The 17,961-nt window shown below is 34.9% G+C and overlaps 1 protein-coding gene across 1 annotated transcript in view; it reads right to left on the bottom strand.

Moving 5' to 3' along the window:
- Fmn2 (formin 2) overlaps positions 1–17,961 on the bottom strand; it is a 352,705-nt gene that overhangs the window by 66,679 nt on the left and 268,065 nt on the right. Inside the window, 1 exon segment of the mRNA XM_015483532.2 lies at positions 2,543–2,594. Coding sequence (XP_015339018.1) covers positions 2,543–2,594 — 52 coding nt within the window.

Below are 17,961 nucleotides of genomic sequence, written 5' to 3'. Positions count from 1 at the left end.
TTTCTTGAAACTAGTTCTTGATACATTGAGAGGAATGGGATATGGCTCACACACCACCAACACAACCTGTTCTTACCAAGATTCAGTAGATTTTCTTGATTAAATGAGTCTTTATTTGCTGTATGCCCTTAGAACAATTTCTAGAACTGGTAAGTGACTCTTTTATATGTCTTCCGCCAATCCAATGTTTGTTGAGAAAAGAGTTCATTCTCAAAGTTGGTCTCTTAGGTATTTTTGTGAATATAAAGGAAGGGAATTTTGAAAAATCTCTATGATATAGGTGCTTTACATATGTTTTTATATCACTTAATTTACTTATCATAAACTGATCACCACATTTACAATGTGGGTGTTGCTCCTCTTTTTTTTCCCCACAGATAAAGACATGGATTCACAAGTAGAGGTAAATCATTAGAGCTATAATAGCAGCCGTTTGTTGCAAACGCCAAAATATAGGTCTAATGCCAAAATTCATGCTCCATAACCATGCCGGGGCACCCAGTAGTGGATTCAATGTAAAGAATGAAAAACAAAAACAAATACTGAGTCCAACATCTAACTCTGGTTTCTATTTCCACCACAAAATTTTGTTAATTGCTGATACTAATAATAATGATGGTGTAAAAATAACACAGCCGTTAACATCTATTGATCACTTACTAAATACTAAGCTTCTGTTAGGGATTATCTCATTTAATCCTTTTCTACAAAATAGGTACTATAACTGAAGGTTATGTACTGGTGTAGGGTCATAGAGCTATCACCTGTAGGAGGCAAGAATCAGACTCAATGGCCATGGAGCCAAGGTTACACAGTCATCCTATACAGAATTAGTATTAATCATTGCCCAGGTTACATGAGACTGCCAAGAAAATGATATTTCTCTTTATTTCTCTGGGGAAATGTCAAATGCTTCATATGACCCATTATTATTTTCTCTTCTGAATGTCAGAGTGACTTGTTTAATTATAAAAAATGGCTACTTTACTAACAATTTCATCATTAGCCAGTATATTTTTTTCATGCAACTAACTGAAATCTGTTATGATTTAAGGTCTTGAGCTCAGTTTTTGATTTCCATAGAAAATGACCAATTATGAACAATTTGTCTAAGATAATGTTTTCTATCAACTTGAGAACTACTAAATGTGTGATATCTGTGCACAGAATATAAGGATCTTGCCTAATAAAGTAATGAAAAAGAACCTCTTCAATGAATTTTTTCCCTCAAGAATAATCAGATTCTCTTTAAAGGGTATGATGGTTAATTTTATGTCAACTTGGTTAGGTTATAATACATAGTTTTGGGTCAAACACCAGTCTAGTTGTTGTGAAGGCAGTTTTTAGATGTGGTTAACATCTAAATCAGTAGAAATTAAGAAAAGCAGATCCCTCTTTATAACATGGCTGGGTCTCATCCAGTCAGTTGAAGGCTTCAGACTGAGGTTCCTGAGTGGAAGGAATTCTGTCTCCAGACTGCATTCAAACTCAAGATTGCGACATCAGTCCTACTGGAATTGCCAGCCTGCCAGCCTGCTGACTAATTTTAGACTTACCAGCCTCTATACTCATACCAGCCAATTCCTGAAAATAAATCTCTCTCTGACACCCTCCAACCCCCATATATCTCTAATTGGTTCTATTTTTCTGAGGAACCCTGACTAATACATAATATAGATAAAAAGAAGAATACATCATGAGGCAGCAAAGCAGAGAGATTCCTGAGATTCTTTTTTTAAAAAAATATTTATTTTTTAGTTGTACTCAAAACCTTTAGTTTGTTTATTTATTTTTATGTGGTGCTGAGGATCGAACCCAGGGCCTTGCACGTGCTAAGGGAGTGCTCTACCGCTGAGCCACAACCCCAGCCCCTTGAGATACTTTTCTATGCTGGCCTTTGATTGTAAATTTCCATTATGGAAGTGAAAATGTATCCCAGGGAATCTCTTAGCTTCCTCCCTAGAAGTTACTTTTGATTATAGAAATTCAATAGTTTTTCATTACAAAACCCTTCAACTTTTATTTTTTTTCAAAATTTTAATTTTTGATTGAATCTTTTTTGTTCTAATTAGTTATACATGGCAATAGAATGCATTTTGACACATTGTACATAAATGGAGTATAATAACTTCTTATTCTTCTGGTTGTACATGATGTAGAGTTACACAGGTCGTCTAACCATATATGCACACAGGGTAATAATGTCCAATTCATGCTACCATCATTCCTACCCCCTCAATTTTTATGCTTGAAGTAGGTTCCTACTACCTTGCATTTTCTTGTATTACCTTAGTCCTAAATCCTATTTGAAAGAGAAGGTGCTAATCCCAATAATCTGATATTCAGCAGAATTTTACATCATCCAGAGTCATAAAAATAAAATTCAGAAATTTATTGAGAAATTCAAATACACCATTAGTTTTATTTAACATATGAAAATAAGAATTAAGCTAATAATTGGTTCCTTGGAATGAAATATACTAAGAACTTTACAAGTCTATTCTTAGAGGAAATATTATATTAAAGGAAGGCAATTTCTCACCATTTATGAGTTTCTGTCAGTGAAGTCTCCTCTGCCTCTTGGTCAATTTTAGCTGAAAATGCAAGAAAAGGAAAGGATGTAATAAACAGTACATAATCTCAGGCAAAACATATTTAAAAAATGAAATTTATTTTAATTTTTTTTGACACTGGGAATTGAACACAGGGGTAATCAACCACTGAGCCACATCCCCAGCCCTATTTTATTTAGAGACAGAGTCTCACTAAGGTGCTTAGTTCCTCACTGAGTTCCTGCTGGGGCTGGCTTTGAACTTGTGATCCTCATGTCTCAGCCTCCTAGAATTACAGGTATATGCCATTATGCCCAGTTTATTTTATTTGTCTTAATTCTTATGTACTCCAACCAGAAGTTGAGTATGGATTTTAAATCCTTAAATGTCGTATGATTGAAAAGATTATACAGTTTAGAACATTTTTAGGTTCTAAATAATTTATTTATATTATTAGTATTATTTTTATACTAACTTGAGAAATGAAAACACTAATTTTATGTTTACGTCAAATGTGTCAGGGTTTACATGTCAATAATTAGCTGAAAATAATTCTCTCAAGCAAAAGTACAAACATGAAGTTAAGAAACTACATAGCTGGGTGTGGTGGCTCAAGCTTGTAATTCTAGCAACTGGGGGGCTGAGACAGGAGGATTACAAGTTCGAGGATTACAAGTTGCCTTAGCAACTTAGTGATGCCCTAAGTAACTTAGTGAGACTGTGTCTCAAAATAAAAAATAAAAGGGCTGGGGATGTGGCTCAGGAGGAAAGTGCCCCCAGGTTCAATGCCCAGGACCCCCCCCCCAAAAAAAAAGGAGGGGAGAGAAACCATCTAACCTTCTATGGAGCTATGGTGAGAATTCTGAACTCTTTACAATTGTGTTCAGATTGTACCAATTGTAACAGATCACAAGTGAAAAATCATAATCTTATTTTATCTAAAACTCTCCCTTTTGTGGTAGTGTGATAATGTACCCATTTATTTGCTTTAATTGTTTAAATACAAAGAATGATAGCCTGACACAAACTCAGAAATCAAATTTGGAAAGGAGATTAATACTTCAAATTGCTTAAAATCACCTACAAATTCCATTGTGTAAAATTAGCATTACACTGTTTTATGTATTATTCCATACCTACCCCCATCCCCCGACCCCTCTCTCTCACATACACACACTTATATTTTGGGGAAAAAAATTCCAAAGACACTGCTATTTTCAGTCTGTTTTATTAGAATAAAAAAATTAGTCTTGACCTGTTCAATTAATTTCCTAGTTGGTGACTCACGGTTTGAAAATCACTGAGCTATAAAATAAAAAGTAAACAAACAAACAAAACAAAAGAACAAATTTTAAAAATCCTGGAACTAGTAAATGAAGAAGTTGTCTTTTTATAATCATTTCCCTCTGGGCCACACTTGGGGCCATTTGGAGACATCAGAAGACAAAGTGGACCAGGGCCAATGGATTATTAAAAACCAGGAACTGTGCACAAAAGAAAACCCATGGTCTCTTTAGCAATTGTCAAAGTATCTTTATCACTACTTAAAACACAATAGTACAGCTTTGGCTGGTTAATGTTTTACAACTTCAGGACAGTGTTTTCTCAAAGGTCTGTGCAGTATCTACAAAGTTATAACTAAGTGTCATATTGCCACTCTTTGCCAGAATTGTCAAAATTTAACAGGGATTTCTCTCTCTCACTATCTCTTTGCTCCTTCCCTCCCTCTTTCCTCCCTTTCTTCTTCTCTCCTTACCCTTCTCCCATTTCCATTGTCTCCTCCCTTTCCCTTTTTGTATTTTAGATTGTTTATATAAATTTACAAGTCAGTCATTAATCAGATTTAAAACAAAACAAAACAAAAAAACCCAGAATCAATGTTCCATGATTTTACTTGGAAATGATTCCAGTCTTATAAAATCTGCTCTGGCCTACCTAGCATTAAAAAAATGATTTTCTACCTAAAACAATTCTAGAACCACATAAAGTTTGTTTAAGGGAAAATAACAAAAGCACCACAATGTATACCACTATCAGGAAGGACATTTTTTTAAAAAAATCTTTTTAAAATACAAAGAATAAGACTGAGATTGGAAGACAGAATTTCTGGACTATTTTAGAAGATTCAAGAAAATTATTTATGAAACTTAAAAACATAAAAGAATGATATGCTAGAGATTCGTACCCTATTCCTTATTCTGTCATTAAAATTAGCTGTGTTGTCTTTGGCAAACAGATTGATCTGTTAATATACATAAAATATCTAGCATAGCGCCTCCAATAATTAGTGGAGACAATAAATGTGCTATGAAATTTTAGAATTGAAGATCTTAAAATTGTTTAAGTGATATAATCCATAATTGTGTTTAACTAAGTCAACTTCTATTTTATTATGTTTCAACTTTATATGCAGATAAAGAGAACACAAACTTGTAGCTTTCCAGAAAACATAAGCCCTTAAATTAGGGTAATTGGAATAAACTAGGTTTCACTTATTCACAATGATTCCTTTTGAATGTATACCAAAACAGCTCTTACTTCAGTACATGGCAAGTTTGGCTTTCAAACAATACCACTTTGATCCAGTGTGGCAGAAGATTGATTCGTACCAAAGGAACAAAACATAAAAACAGATCCTTTTACCAAATCTAATTGCTATATTGCAATCATAAAGCCAAATTAGAACAACAGAGACTACTTAAAAATTCTTTACTCTCCATTATTTTTACATGATTTTCAAGCTAGGGGATTTGTATATTCAAACCGTAATCAGCTTTGATAAACAGTCAAATTAGAGATCAAAGAAAGAGCATTAGACTTTCAACTCTTGATGAAGAGTCAACAATTCAATGAACCTAACAGATTTTCCTTTGTATGGAAATCTTAGGAAAAAAAAATTCTGAAAAGTTGAGGGACAATTCTTTTTTTCTGGACACACTGAAATACCTATTTTTAACATGCTGTTTGTATAAATGCACCATGAAGGTTTTGTTGCCACAATTCTTTTAAACATGCTCAGGATGTTCACTTAGTGATAGGTGCAGGATGTGTTTGCTTTAGGTAGTGCGGATGAATCCACTAAACTGAAATATTATTTCATCAGTGAAAATTAAAACATAATTTGGAATAAAATATGAATAAATCTGTCATTCATTTAGGGAACACAGACCAAAATCTTAGTCCAACTGCATTTTTCAGTTTGAGGAAAAACTTACACATACTGTGTGCCACCACTGTTATAAGCACAGACATCCAATCACAACTTTGCTAAAAATGACATAGAAAATAAGGTGATTTTTAAAATCTGCAACATAATACCTTAGTATGAATTTTTAATTTCCTCACATTTTTTTTCAGAAATACAAAAATTATTTGCATTTAATTTCTAATGCCACACATGACAAATGGTTTTGAAAGATAGTGTTCTTTTTAGCAACAGTTTCCTACATATTTATAATCTGCTGTTGATAAAACTGATCAAAATAAGTATGCTAAATTAATTATATAAGAGATATAAAAGATTTCATTTTCCATTTCAAATAATATAAGTTTCCCCCTTCTTTTAGAATGTATAGCTCATTTTTTTTTTGCCACATTGAATGAGGATTACAGCTTTCTAGTGGTTCACAATCAACAATACTGGGCTGGGAGTGTTGCTTAGGGATGGAACACTAGCATAGCACATATAAAGCCCTGGTCTTGATCTTTAGCACCTCAAAAGGAGAAAAAAAGACCAACAAAAAACCTAATCATAATCAAGATTACCATAGGAAAGCTAAAGAAGAACATAAAAAGACAAATAGACACAGAATTGGTTTGTAGTGGTCTTCAAGTTAGCATCAGATCACCAGTGCATCCTGTGCCAGAGCCTCCTAAGTAGCCTTGACCATCTTCCACAGAGTTGCTTGATAACTCCTCTGCCCTAGGGCCAGCCAGAGTTCAAGTCTCGGTGGGCAGCTGCCTCTCCTGCACCTGATACCACAAAAGTTACACTCTCTATTTCCCATGCAATGTGTCCTTACCACTCTGCCTTACATTTCCGGATCCTATTAGGGACAATATTTGGGTGTTGAATATCAGATTTTCAATCAGAAAAACCTGGGTTTGAATTGAAGCTTAGCCTACTAAATTGTGATAGATTCTAATAACTGAACATCACTTTGATACATTTTTTTTCATCATTAAAATAGGATAATACTTTTTCATTGAGTTGCTTTCTTTTATTCCCCATACTGGAGACTGAGTCCAGGGCCATGTGCTTGATAAGGCTCTAGCATTGAGTTACATTCTCAGTCCTTTTTACTTATTTTGAGACAGGGTCTTACTATGTTACTGAAGCTGTACTGGATCTTGTGATCCTCCTGCCTCAGCCTCCAAAGTAGCTGGAATTATGGGCCTGTGCTACTACATCTGGCATACTTATTTTTTTTTTTTAAGTGAAGAAAGTAAATTTGTTAATTTTATTTTAGTTTTTGGAGGGGGTATGAGAGTTTGAACTCAGGGGCACTCAACCATTGAGCCACAACCTCAGCCCTATTTTGTATTTTATGTACAGACAGGTCTCACTGAGTTGCTTAGCACCTCACCATTACTGAGGCTGGCTTTGAACTCACTATCTTCCTGTCTTGGCCTCCTGAGCTGCTGGGATTATGCAGTGTGCCACCATGCTCGGCTAAATTTATTTATTTTTTTACATTATTTATTTTTCTTGGGGGGTGGGATTCTTTCTTTTTGGGAACTGGGGATTGAACCCAGGGCTTTGTGAATGCTAGGCAAACGCTTTCCCACTGAGCTACATCTCAGCCCTAAATTTATTTTTAATTGATACATAAAAACATAAAAATTGTACATATTAATAGGTATCATATAATGTTTTGATACATGTACATGTGTAATGTTTATGTCAAGTTAAACATATCTACCTCCTTATTTGTTATTTCTTTATGGCAAAAAGATTTCAAAATCCTTCCTTCTAGCCTTTTGAACTATATAGTATGTTATCTTTTTTTCCTTTGGTGACAAGGATTGAACCCAGGGGCTCTTAACCACTGAGCCACATCCCCAATCCTTTAAAAAAATATTTTATTTACAGACAGGGTCTCACTGAGTTGCTCAGTGTCTTACTAAATTGCTGAGGCTGGCTTTGAACTCACTATCCTCCTGCCTCAGACTCCTAAGCGGCTGGGATTACAGGCTTATGCACCGAGCCTGGTTGTTTATCTGTAGTCACTCTACTGTGCAAGAGCACATCAGAACTTCTTGCTCGTATCTAACTGTAAATTAGTACCCGATGATCAATCTTGTCCCAGTCCTCACTCCCACTGTTCTCCCCAGGCTCTGGTCACCACCAGTTGGAGATCAACTTTTTTAGATTCCACAACTGAGTGGAATCACACAGTATGTCTTTCTGCTGGCTTATTTCACTGAACATGATGATCTCCAGTTCCATTCATGTTGCCCTACAGGAGGAGTTCATTAATTTTTTATAGCCAAAAGTATCCCTTGTGTACATGTACTTTTTATAAATTCATTCATCAATTGATGGACACTTGGGTTGTTTCCATTTCTTGGTAATCATGAGTAATGGTACAATGAACTTGGTAGTGCAGATGATTCATGAGATAATGTATAAATTGCCTGGTGCATTATAATACTCTTTCTGAAGTTCCCTTCATCTCATTTCCATATCACTTTTACTATGAGAAGGGACAGGGATGTGTTGCTGCCAAAATGTGAAAAGCCTCCCATTTGAGCAGCACCACAAATCTCACTTTTTCATTCTTCTATAAAAAATCTAGATGTAGAACTAAAGATATACTTTGGTAAAATGAGGGTGCTTCTTTATGTCAGTACAGAACAATTATGGCCAAGAACTTTACAAACTCTGGCAATAATTGTAAAATTTCTTTCTACTCAATGTGCGTGTGTACCTGTTTTAATAGACTTAACACAGATTACTTCCCATGCCTACAAGTATAAGCAGAGACTAACAGCTTCTAAGAATTTTTATTTTTAAGACATAGCAGTAAATCAAATTGCTACAAGGTAATTTAATAAATTTAAGGAGGACTTGCTAAAATCTAAAAGATAAAATGATTTTTAAAGAAAATTTGCAATGCTCCTCTGAAGCAGCTCTTCTTATTCTAAACATATAATGGTAACTACTCATATCCTGATATTTGAGATCCACTGCCAAGAAAATGTTCTAAGAATAAGTCTACTGAAAACAGAATTCGTAGTGGAGTGAGAATCAAGAAAGCAGTTGGTTCTCTACTGACCATGGAAAGAACAAGGTGAAGTAATTTAAGGGGAAAAAAATAAGGCACAGTAAAAAGTGGTTTGTACAGAGAAACTTACTATCTCTTATTTTTTAATAGACTAAAACTGTAGAGAACTAGACTTACAGAAGTCAATCAGTCAATTACTGTTCCTTCAGCAGCAAACTGGGACCTTAGATTTTAATGAGAACCTTACAACTGTCATTCTTAACTCCCAATGTCAACTGTTAGACATCTGCAACTTAGGGCAGGGAAAGCCTAAGCTTAGAACATTGAATTGAGAAACACCGAACATTTTAGGAAGCAACCTTTATTTATTTGGGTACTTTTCTTTCTATCTATTCATTTATTTTAGAACTAAGGTATAAGATACTCCTTTAAGTCTGATCTCACCAGAGATCACTAGCAATCATGACCCTATGCCATGGAACATGCAACTGGTTAAAACAGCATTTTAATGGTCCTATCTCAGCACCACAGCATTCACTGATGTCTCCCCCCGCAGGACTAATACTTCCTCCCTCAAATCTCTGCCTCCACAAATATTTCCCGGTGGTTGCTGTCCTACTAAGTTACTATTTTGACCCTGTGATTAGTGTCTGTAGTCGCTGTCTGGCTCCAGACTCTTTTGCAATGTGAAATATTTCTGCTGAACTTGTTCCAAATGACTCTGAGTAAGCAGAGGCACGGAATGGACGCCCTCTCTGATCTTGAGCTTTCATGAGGGAATACCACATATTCCCAGGTAATTGGAGACAGAGTTGCATTTGAGTAATATCAGATGGAAAGCAACTCAGAACCCTTTCATCTACTTGTCTAGGCTCTAAATCTTTTTGCTATTTTTCCTTTTATTTAAAGTGTTAACTAGTTTTTGTTTATAATTAGCTATGAATGTGCATTTCAGTTGCTTTTAAGTGCAGCCAGTATGGGTTATTTTTTAGACAGATGCAGTGCCTTTCCTCTGAGTCATTTAAAGTTGTCATTTAACTGCAGATATATTGCTTTAGTTTTCAGGCTTTGGAGACACTCCTCCTTTTGACAATGAACTAAAAGTCAAGTAAATTTAGTTAGTTTATATATGTCAGGCAGAGTATGACTATCAGAATATCTTTCCTTAGATAGCAAAAGAAATAGACTTAGGGCATCCTTTCCTTTGTGCTGCAAATGTTCTTAGGACAATAAAACAAATGATGTGGAATACTCCTGGGAGGAATAAAGCTAATATCTAGGAGGTATTAAATTGCAATGTAGTCTTTTTAAATGCTTTTCAGTTAATTCTGAGGATTACCTCAGCTTTATAATAGAAATATACACCACTTTTATATATAGAAATATTGGTGTATATAAATAAAATATAAACATTTGCAATTAAAACTCAAGAAATAGACACAATAAAAAATGTTGTATACTTCAAAAATTTGCTATATGTGGCTTCTAGCCAAATCTAAAATACAGGAAAGTCAAGCATTATTATCAGTCAGCCTGATGTACTTATTGAAGTGATCCTCAGTGAAATTTCTTTCTAAATTTTCATTTTAAACCTAAAAATGTTTTGAATATGAAAAAACAGTGTATGTATATATATATATATGTGTGTGTGTGTGTGTGTGTGTATGTGTGTGTGTTTGTATATATATTAACACACACATATATAATGAGTTTCACATTCTTTAGACACTACAGTGTACTTTTTACTCTTTAGTTGTTGATTTTCAAATAGAAAATTTTTTGTTGACTCCACCTATTTTTTTATAGCCAATCATACCCAAGAGCTCTACATTGTTCTACAAACAGAAGAAGAAAATCTGATGGACTTTCACTAACATGGCATAAAAATACAGACACATCTAAGACCAACTCCACCTCTTTTCTTTATCAAAAAATGACCATTCTACTGAAGAAGATAAATCCAGCATACTCATGAATACCAAAATGAACTTAAATTTGGATCTTTCAGAGGAAACAAAACTTTTTGTTGTTGTTGTTTTTTCTTTTTTTGGGTACCGGAGACTGAACTCAGAGGCACTCGACCACTAAGCCACAATCCCAGCCTGTTTTTGTATTTTATTTAGACACAGGGTCTTACTGAGTTGCTTAGTGCCTCAATTTTGCTGAAGCTGGCTTTGAACCTGTGATCCTCCTGGAATTACAGGTGTGCACCACCATGCCCAGCTCTATGAGTTTTTTAACCAAAAATAGGCTAACGCATGTTGTAAGACTGAACTTTTAATTTGAAAAGCAATACTAACAATTCCAACTTGCAGATCCAAAATGTGAAAACACAAACTGCTTGGAAGAAAAATCTGAAAACTAAAAACAACTTTTCCTGATATGTGTACTTTTCTTCCTAATTTTACTTGACAAAACAATGCTTTAAGGCTACGGCATTTCAATCCTAGAAACAGAAACCACAGAACATGACAGTATTTCAACCCACATTTGAGCCTCTAGTATATTTTTGGAGTACTTTGTTGGGACTCGTGTACAAATACACATCATTACAATCTTTTCCTTCAAGAAAATGATAGATGGAAAGACAGAAATTCATAGTAAAGTGTGTAGATGTTTATAGAGATGTGTCAATGGGAATGCTAAGGTAGATGCAGATATTACTATTCTAATTCTTTATGTATAAGAACCCACAATCACACATGGCTAGAGGAAAAGAATTAGAATTATTCCTTTTACAATCAGGAAACCAGCAGTTAAGAAACTTGCCCCAGACATTAGGAACACTAAATGAGAGAGACAGGATTCAGACTCCTGCAGCTATAACGTGTAGAGCTGCTTAGCTCAGTCAAGTGAAATACCCATTTGCCTACTTTTCTCTGACAAGTCAGAGGGAAAAACAAGGCAATGCATTGGAGTTTGGAAACAATGAATAATATGGAAGCAAGTCAAGGAGGAGAGACTGGAGAGGGTAAACACAGAAAGAAAAAAGGCTGAAAAGCAAAAGTCCTCCACTGTCCACACGTCAAGAAGACACAAAGGAAACAAGATGGGAATCTGTGCACAGAGGAAGGTCCTGCCTCTTATGGTCTGGATGCTATCATCATCAAAGCAAAGGAGATTGATCTGAGCTCCATTCAAAGTTGTGGAAAGAAACTTCCACTTCTGCGCTCCCCAAGGACCAAACTTATTCTCTTGCTGTAATCAGTAGGAAAACCTGATAAAAAATGCTAAATAACAGGGTTGAGGATATAGCTTAGTTGGTACAGTGCTTGTCATGCATGCACAATGCCTTGGGTTCAATCCCTAGCACCACAAGAAAAAAAAAAAAAAAACCCAAAACCTAAATAACAGTTTTCTTATACTGAACAACAGGCAGCACAGGACTCTGATCTCTGTTGAGCCCTTCGATCTTCCTGGATTTCTGTGTAAAGATAATTTCCAGACTGTGGGTCCTGGGAGGGAAAGCCCACATAAGTCAACAAGGCTTGTGGGCTTTCACAATAAATAACAGTTGAAGGAGGTTGAAGTGCATGAAAATTGGAGGACAGAGGTCCAGAAAAGAAATATCCTTGCAGAAAAGAAGGGTCAGAAGTCTATAGTGAGGTCTTCTTGACGTTTTGCTAGGTATAAAGTGGCATATGTATGTAGAGAAACGCCACAAGTCTAAGCAAAGAACAACCAAGGAATTAAATAAGTTGTACAATTCCCAAACCCTTTCAGGGTCAAGAGATGTTTGACGTCAGAAGAACCAGAGTGGAAAGCTATGGATGACCTAGGGTAGGATGGTTATTAGAGACCCCAGCAGAGGGAAATCCTTATTACTGGAATTGAAATATCAAAAGTCTGAAGGATACTCTAGAATAGCCTAAGAAGGCTTAAAAACAGACTTTTATGGGTAAAAAAATTGAGTCACACATTATTTAAATTTTCTGCCTAAACAGAGCCAAATGCTCTTTAGAAGAATCTGAAAAAAGGCAAAGACATAGAATCTTCTCTGCAGCCTCCAGAAGGTACACAGCCTTGTTAACAACATTATCACTTTTACCCATTTTGGGTTTCTGACCACCAGAATTATAAGAAAATAAATTGTGTTATTTTAAAGCCACTGAGTTTCTCATAAATTGTTATAATAACAATAAAAAATGAATACAGATTTCTCATCAGAAATCATGCATGCGGAAAATCAGAGAACAATATCTTAAAGTGTGAAAAGAAAAAAATTAACTTATTGTTATGGTTTGAAAAGGTGTCCCTCAAAGGCCCATGTGTTAAAGGTTTGATTGTCAGTACGTGGAACTATTGAGAAGTGATGTTCTTTAGGAGATGGGTCTAGAAGAAAGAAGTTAGGTCACTGGGGACACACTCTTCAAGGAGATATTGGGACCCACCCCTCTCTCTTTTCTTTCTCCATGAATTCAGCCATGATGTGTTGTACTGCCACAGGACAAAAGCAACAGGACCAAGTGACCATGGATCTTTTAAACTGGTTGTCTCACATATTTTATCACAGTAATGGAAAGATGACTAGCACAACTGATATCTGAGAGTTTCATAGTAAGTGAAAATATTTTTTAAAACAGGAAAATAAAGAAAAAATTTCAAGAAATGAATGCTAAAAAGATTCTGTATCTGCAAATCTGCACATTGTAAAAACTTCAAGGAAATTATTTAGTTAAATATTTAGATATTTAAGTTAAAGAACATATAAATGAATGAAAAGAGCTGGAAATGTTACTTGCATGAATGAATATGAAATGTTTCTTTCTTATTTTAAAATTCCCTTAAAGATAACTGACTTAAATAGATAAAGTAGGATAAGATATTATTTTGGTTATAATATGTGTAGAAGTAAAATAAATGACAACAATACCAAATAGCACAGGAAGGAGAATGAGAGTGTATTGTTGTAGAGTTCTTGCACCAAATGAAAAAGTTCTTACAATTTCATTTGACAAATTAAAAGGGCAAAACACTAGAGTAACTACTGAAAATATAAAACAAAGATGTAGAGCATTATAATTCATGGTGGGAATAAAATTAAATATTAAAAAAAATACTCAACTAACCCATAGGAAACAAGGGGTAAGAGCAAAAAAGGAAAAACAATAGCTAAGACAAATAGTAGATGAACAATCCAAAGATGATAAATTAAACCCAACCATAATTACATTACTCCATACTACAATGACATGCCAGGATGTTAGACTTGATGAAGTTAAACTCTGTGCTCTCTAGAAGAAACCTGCCTAAAATATAAACACACATTCAGCTTAAAAGTAAAAAGACGATGCATACTGTGCAAATACTAATCAAAATAAAGCTGAAGTAGCTGTACTTAAATCAGACAACTTAGACTTCAGAGTAAGACATATTACCAGGAAAAAAGAGGAACATAATATAATGATAGATTGAGTCAACAGAAAAACAATAATTCTAACTATATATGTACCTAAAAACACAGCTTCAAAATACATAAAGCAAAAATGAACAAGCAAAACTGCAAAGAAAAGACAAAATCTCCAAACTGAAAAACTGAATGGAAAAATAGGCAATAGATAATTGTAGGTAGAGATCTCAACCCTTTTCTCTCAGTAACTGATATAGACAGAAAATCAGAACACAGAGGATTTGAACAACATTATAAAAGCAATGGAGACTTTTGCATGCACCCCTGCAAGGTCACTGCTGTGGCTATGGAATGAACTAGAGGGAACAGAGGCTGGAGGCACATTCATCAGTTGGGAAGCTATTGCAATAATGTGGAGGGGTGGAGTGGGAACACAGTTAGGAAAGAATGACTGAGAGATAATCCATACAAAGAATTTTAAAAAATTAGAATCAGGAATGCTCCTGAAGTTTCATCTGGGGAAATGGATGGAAATAGAAAAGTCCAAAAAGGCAAGTATTTTGTTTGATAGTATTAGAAATAAATAAACCTAAATCCACTGTTTAATTAAACAAGAACATCTCCATAAATTTTGTGACAGCTTTTTGGTATGTCTTATAACCATCTTCCTTGACTTGACAAAAACATCACATTGTTAAAGCTTTCAAAACCACATTAAAAGAAATCGAATTTTACCCTAAAAAATGACTTAGGTTTGGTTTTTCCTTAAATATGTAATAATAAATATATATAAACTTTACAAATATTCCTTACATATAAACATTTTATATAACAAAATATTTGAAGTATAATGTATTCCTCATATACAAATATAAGCAATTATTTATTAACAAAAAGGGAGGAAAACTGGAAGAAAAATACTTGCTACTGCTTAGTCCTCCTTACCTCCTTACCATGTCTCCTTAATATGACAGTCATTACTAATTACTCATGCTACTCTTTCAAACCCAAGAATCGAGGTAAATTCAAGAGAGATCCTCAGAGCTGAAGAGAACATTATCAATTTACCGGATTTGGCAGAGGAGATGAGATTATTCATCATCGAGTGACATGACTTCACTTGTAAGTTCATGCACTTTATAAATGTCTTCCCAAGATTCCAATCATGTGAAATAGAGAGGAGAAGTTATACCTGGGCACTGTGCTGTGCCGCGGATGTATGCTTCACCAATGAGTACTACTTAACATCAGAGTAGAGATCAGGAACCAGAGACCTCCTACATGAACACAATCCCTCAATTCTTATGTCCCTAGCTGTCCAAAAGTCCAGGTAACATCTAGTGAGGACACATGTAAAGCTTAAATCAATAAGCTGGCAGATTTTAGACATTATCAGAAAACCTATAAGTTCTCAATGGTTAAACTTAAGTTATCAATATTTTCCTCTGAATCAACATGTTGATATTTCAGAAGTAACTATAGACTTGGATTTCATTATGCCAGAAATGCTTTAAAAAAAGAGCCTTAAAATTTTAAAAGTGTTAGTTTTGAAACAAATGTTTTTCTTTTTCTTCAAAAAACTAGAAAGTTTCACATCAGCCATTAAGGAATATATTCAGGTTTTTGCCACAAGAACATAACAATTTGGTCACGATTCATCTTCATGGTGGAACCTACCCAAATGCCCAGTAAACAAAAGAAGAAGAGTTTAGACTTAATCATAAAAGAAAAAAAAAAAAGTGCAGTTAATGATGCATTATGTAATATGGAGGGCAAAGAATATTTTAAAATTACTTTTTTTTTTTTACAGAGAGAGAGAGAGAGAGAATTTTTTTTAATATTTATTTTTCAGTTTATTTTTATGTGGTGCTGAGGATCGAAGCCAGCGCCCCGCGCATGCCAGGCAAGCGCATCACTGCTTGAGCCACATCCCCAGCCCTTAAAATTACATTTTAAATATATTAGCTATTTATTATATATCATATACATCATACATATCTGTATCTATTTTATATATTGAACATTCATTTTGTATATTTTATATCTACAATTTAATGAGTATCACATACTTTAATAATCGTATGTTTGTTATAATTCAATCATTTCCAGGTTACTATGAAATTGTTGGTAATCATATTGTAACAGAATGACAATATCAAGGAAAAAGGAGACATGTTGGGAAATTTTTGGCATTGTAAAAGCAAGAGATTAATTTGGGATAGGATATGATTAATGCACTGGATCAGAGTGAAGTCAACATATCTCAGAAATCTATAGGACTTAGTGATGATTAGGTCAGGGAGACAGGACTGCGAGAGTATAGAAAAGAGGGACATCAACAAGAAGATCAATATTGCTTCCACATTTAGGAATGTTGTGATGTTTAGCAGTTCAACACATTGGAACATATTCAAGTGTGCATTGTGAGAAATGTATATATATTCACTGTAATCCTTTTTTAAAAAGCAATGTACCTTTTCCCCTACATCCTCACCAACATTTATTGTTGTCTGTATTCTTTATAACTGCCATTCTGACTTGGCATGAGATGAAATCTTAGAGTAGTTTTAATTTGCATTTCTCTAATTACTAGACATGTTGAACATTTTTTCATATATTTTTGAGCAAATGAATATCTTCTTCTGAGAAGTGGCTGTTCAGCTCCTTAGCCCATTTATTTATTGGGTTGTGTGCTCTTTTGGTGTTAAGTTTTTTAAGTTCCTTAAATATCCTTGAGACTAGTGCTCTATCTGATGTGCATGTGGCAAAAATTTGCTCCCAAAATGTAGCCTCTCACTCATACATTCCTGGTGGGACTGCAAATTGGTGTAACCACTATGGAAAGCAGTATGGAGATTCCTTAGAAAACTTGGAATGGAACCACCATTTAACCCAGCTATCCCATTCCTCGGTCTATACCCAAAGAACTTAAAATCAGCATACTATAGTAGCGTAGCCACATCAATGTTTATAGCAGCTCAAGTCACAATAGATAAACTGTGGAACTAAAATAGATGCCCTTCAATAGATGAATGGATAAAAAAATTGTGATACATATATACACACACACAATGTAATACTCTCAGCATTAAAAGAGAATAAATCATGGCATTTACAGGTAAACCGATGGAGCAGGAGAATATTTTGCTAAGTGAAGTAAGCCAATCCCAAAAAACCAAAGACCAAATGTTCTCTCTGGTAAGTGGATGCTGGACCATAACGGGGGGAGGGCATGGGAAAAATGGAGGAACTTTGATGGGGCAAAGGGGACAGAAGGGTGGGGAGGGGCCTGGGGGGCAGGGAAAGATTGTGGAATGAGATGGACATCATAATCCGAGGTACATTAATGACTGCACATATGGTGTGATGCTACATAGTGTACAACCAGAGAAATGAAAAGCTGTGCTGCAATTGTTTATAATGAATTAAAATGCATATTGCTATCATATATACTTAATTAAAATAAATAATTAATAAAATAAAAACAATGTAGTAAAAAGGTTGACAAGGAAGAAAATTAGCAAACAACTTCTGATATATTTTTATAATGAAATATTAAGGTCATTTAGGAAAATGTACAAATTATTTTAAAGATCTTATAATGTTAAAAAAAACAAGATAGGGGGACGGGAAGATGGCGGCGAGGGGAGTGCATTACCCCCGTGTGCTGCTTCACTGTGTGGGAGTATGACAAGTCAGGACGGCTAAAGGATATCTTGTTAGGAATTTCCAGCAATAGTGGGGTGCTCCGGAACCTGGAGGAAGGATTTCCATCGCACGAGGATCGGCTACGGGGACTCAAACGCGAGAGGTTTGTCGCACGGAGGGTAAC

Source organism: Marmota marmota, unplaced genomic scaffold, assembly GCF_001458135.2.
Source record: "Marmota marmota marmota unplaced genomic scaffold, marMar, whole genome shotgun sequence".
NCBI lineage: Eukaryota > Metazoa > Chordata > Mammalia > Rodentia > Sciuridae > Marmota > Marmota marmota.
This window is presented reverse-complemented; position numbering and strand designations above follow the sequence as displayed.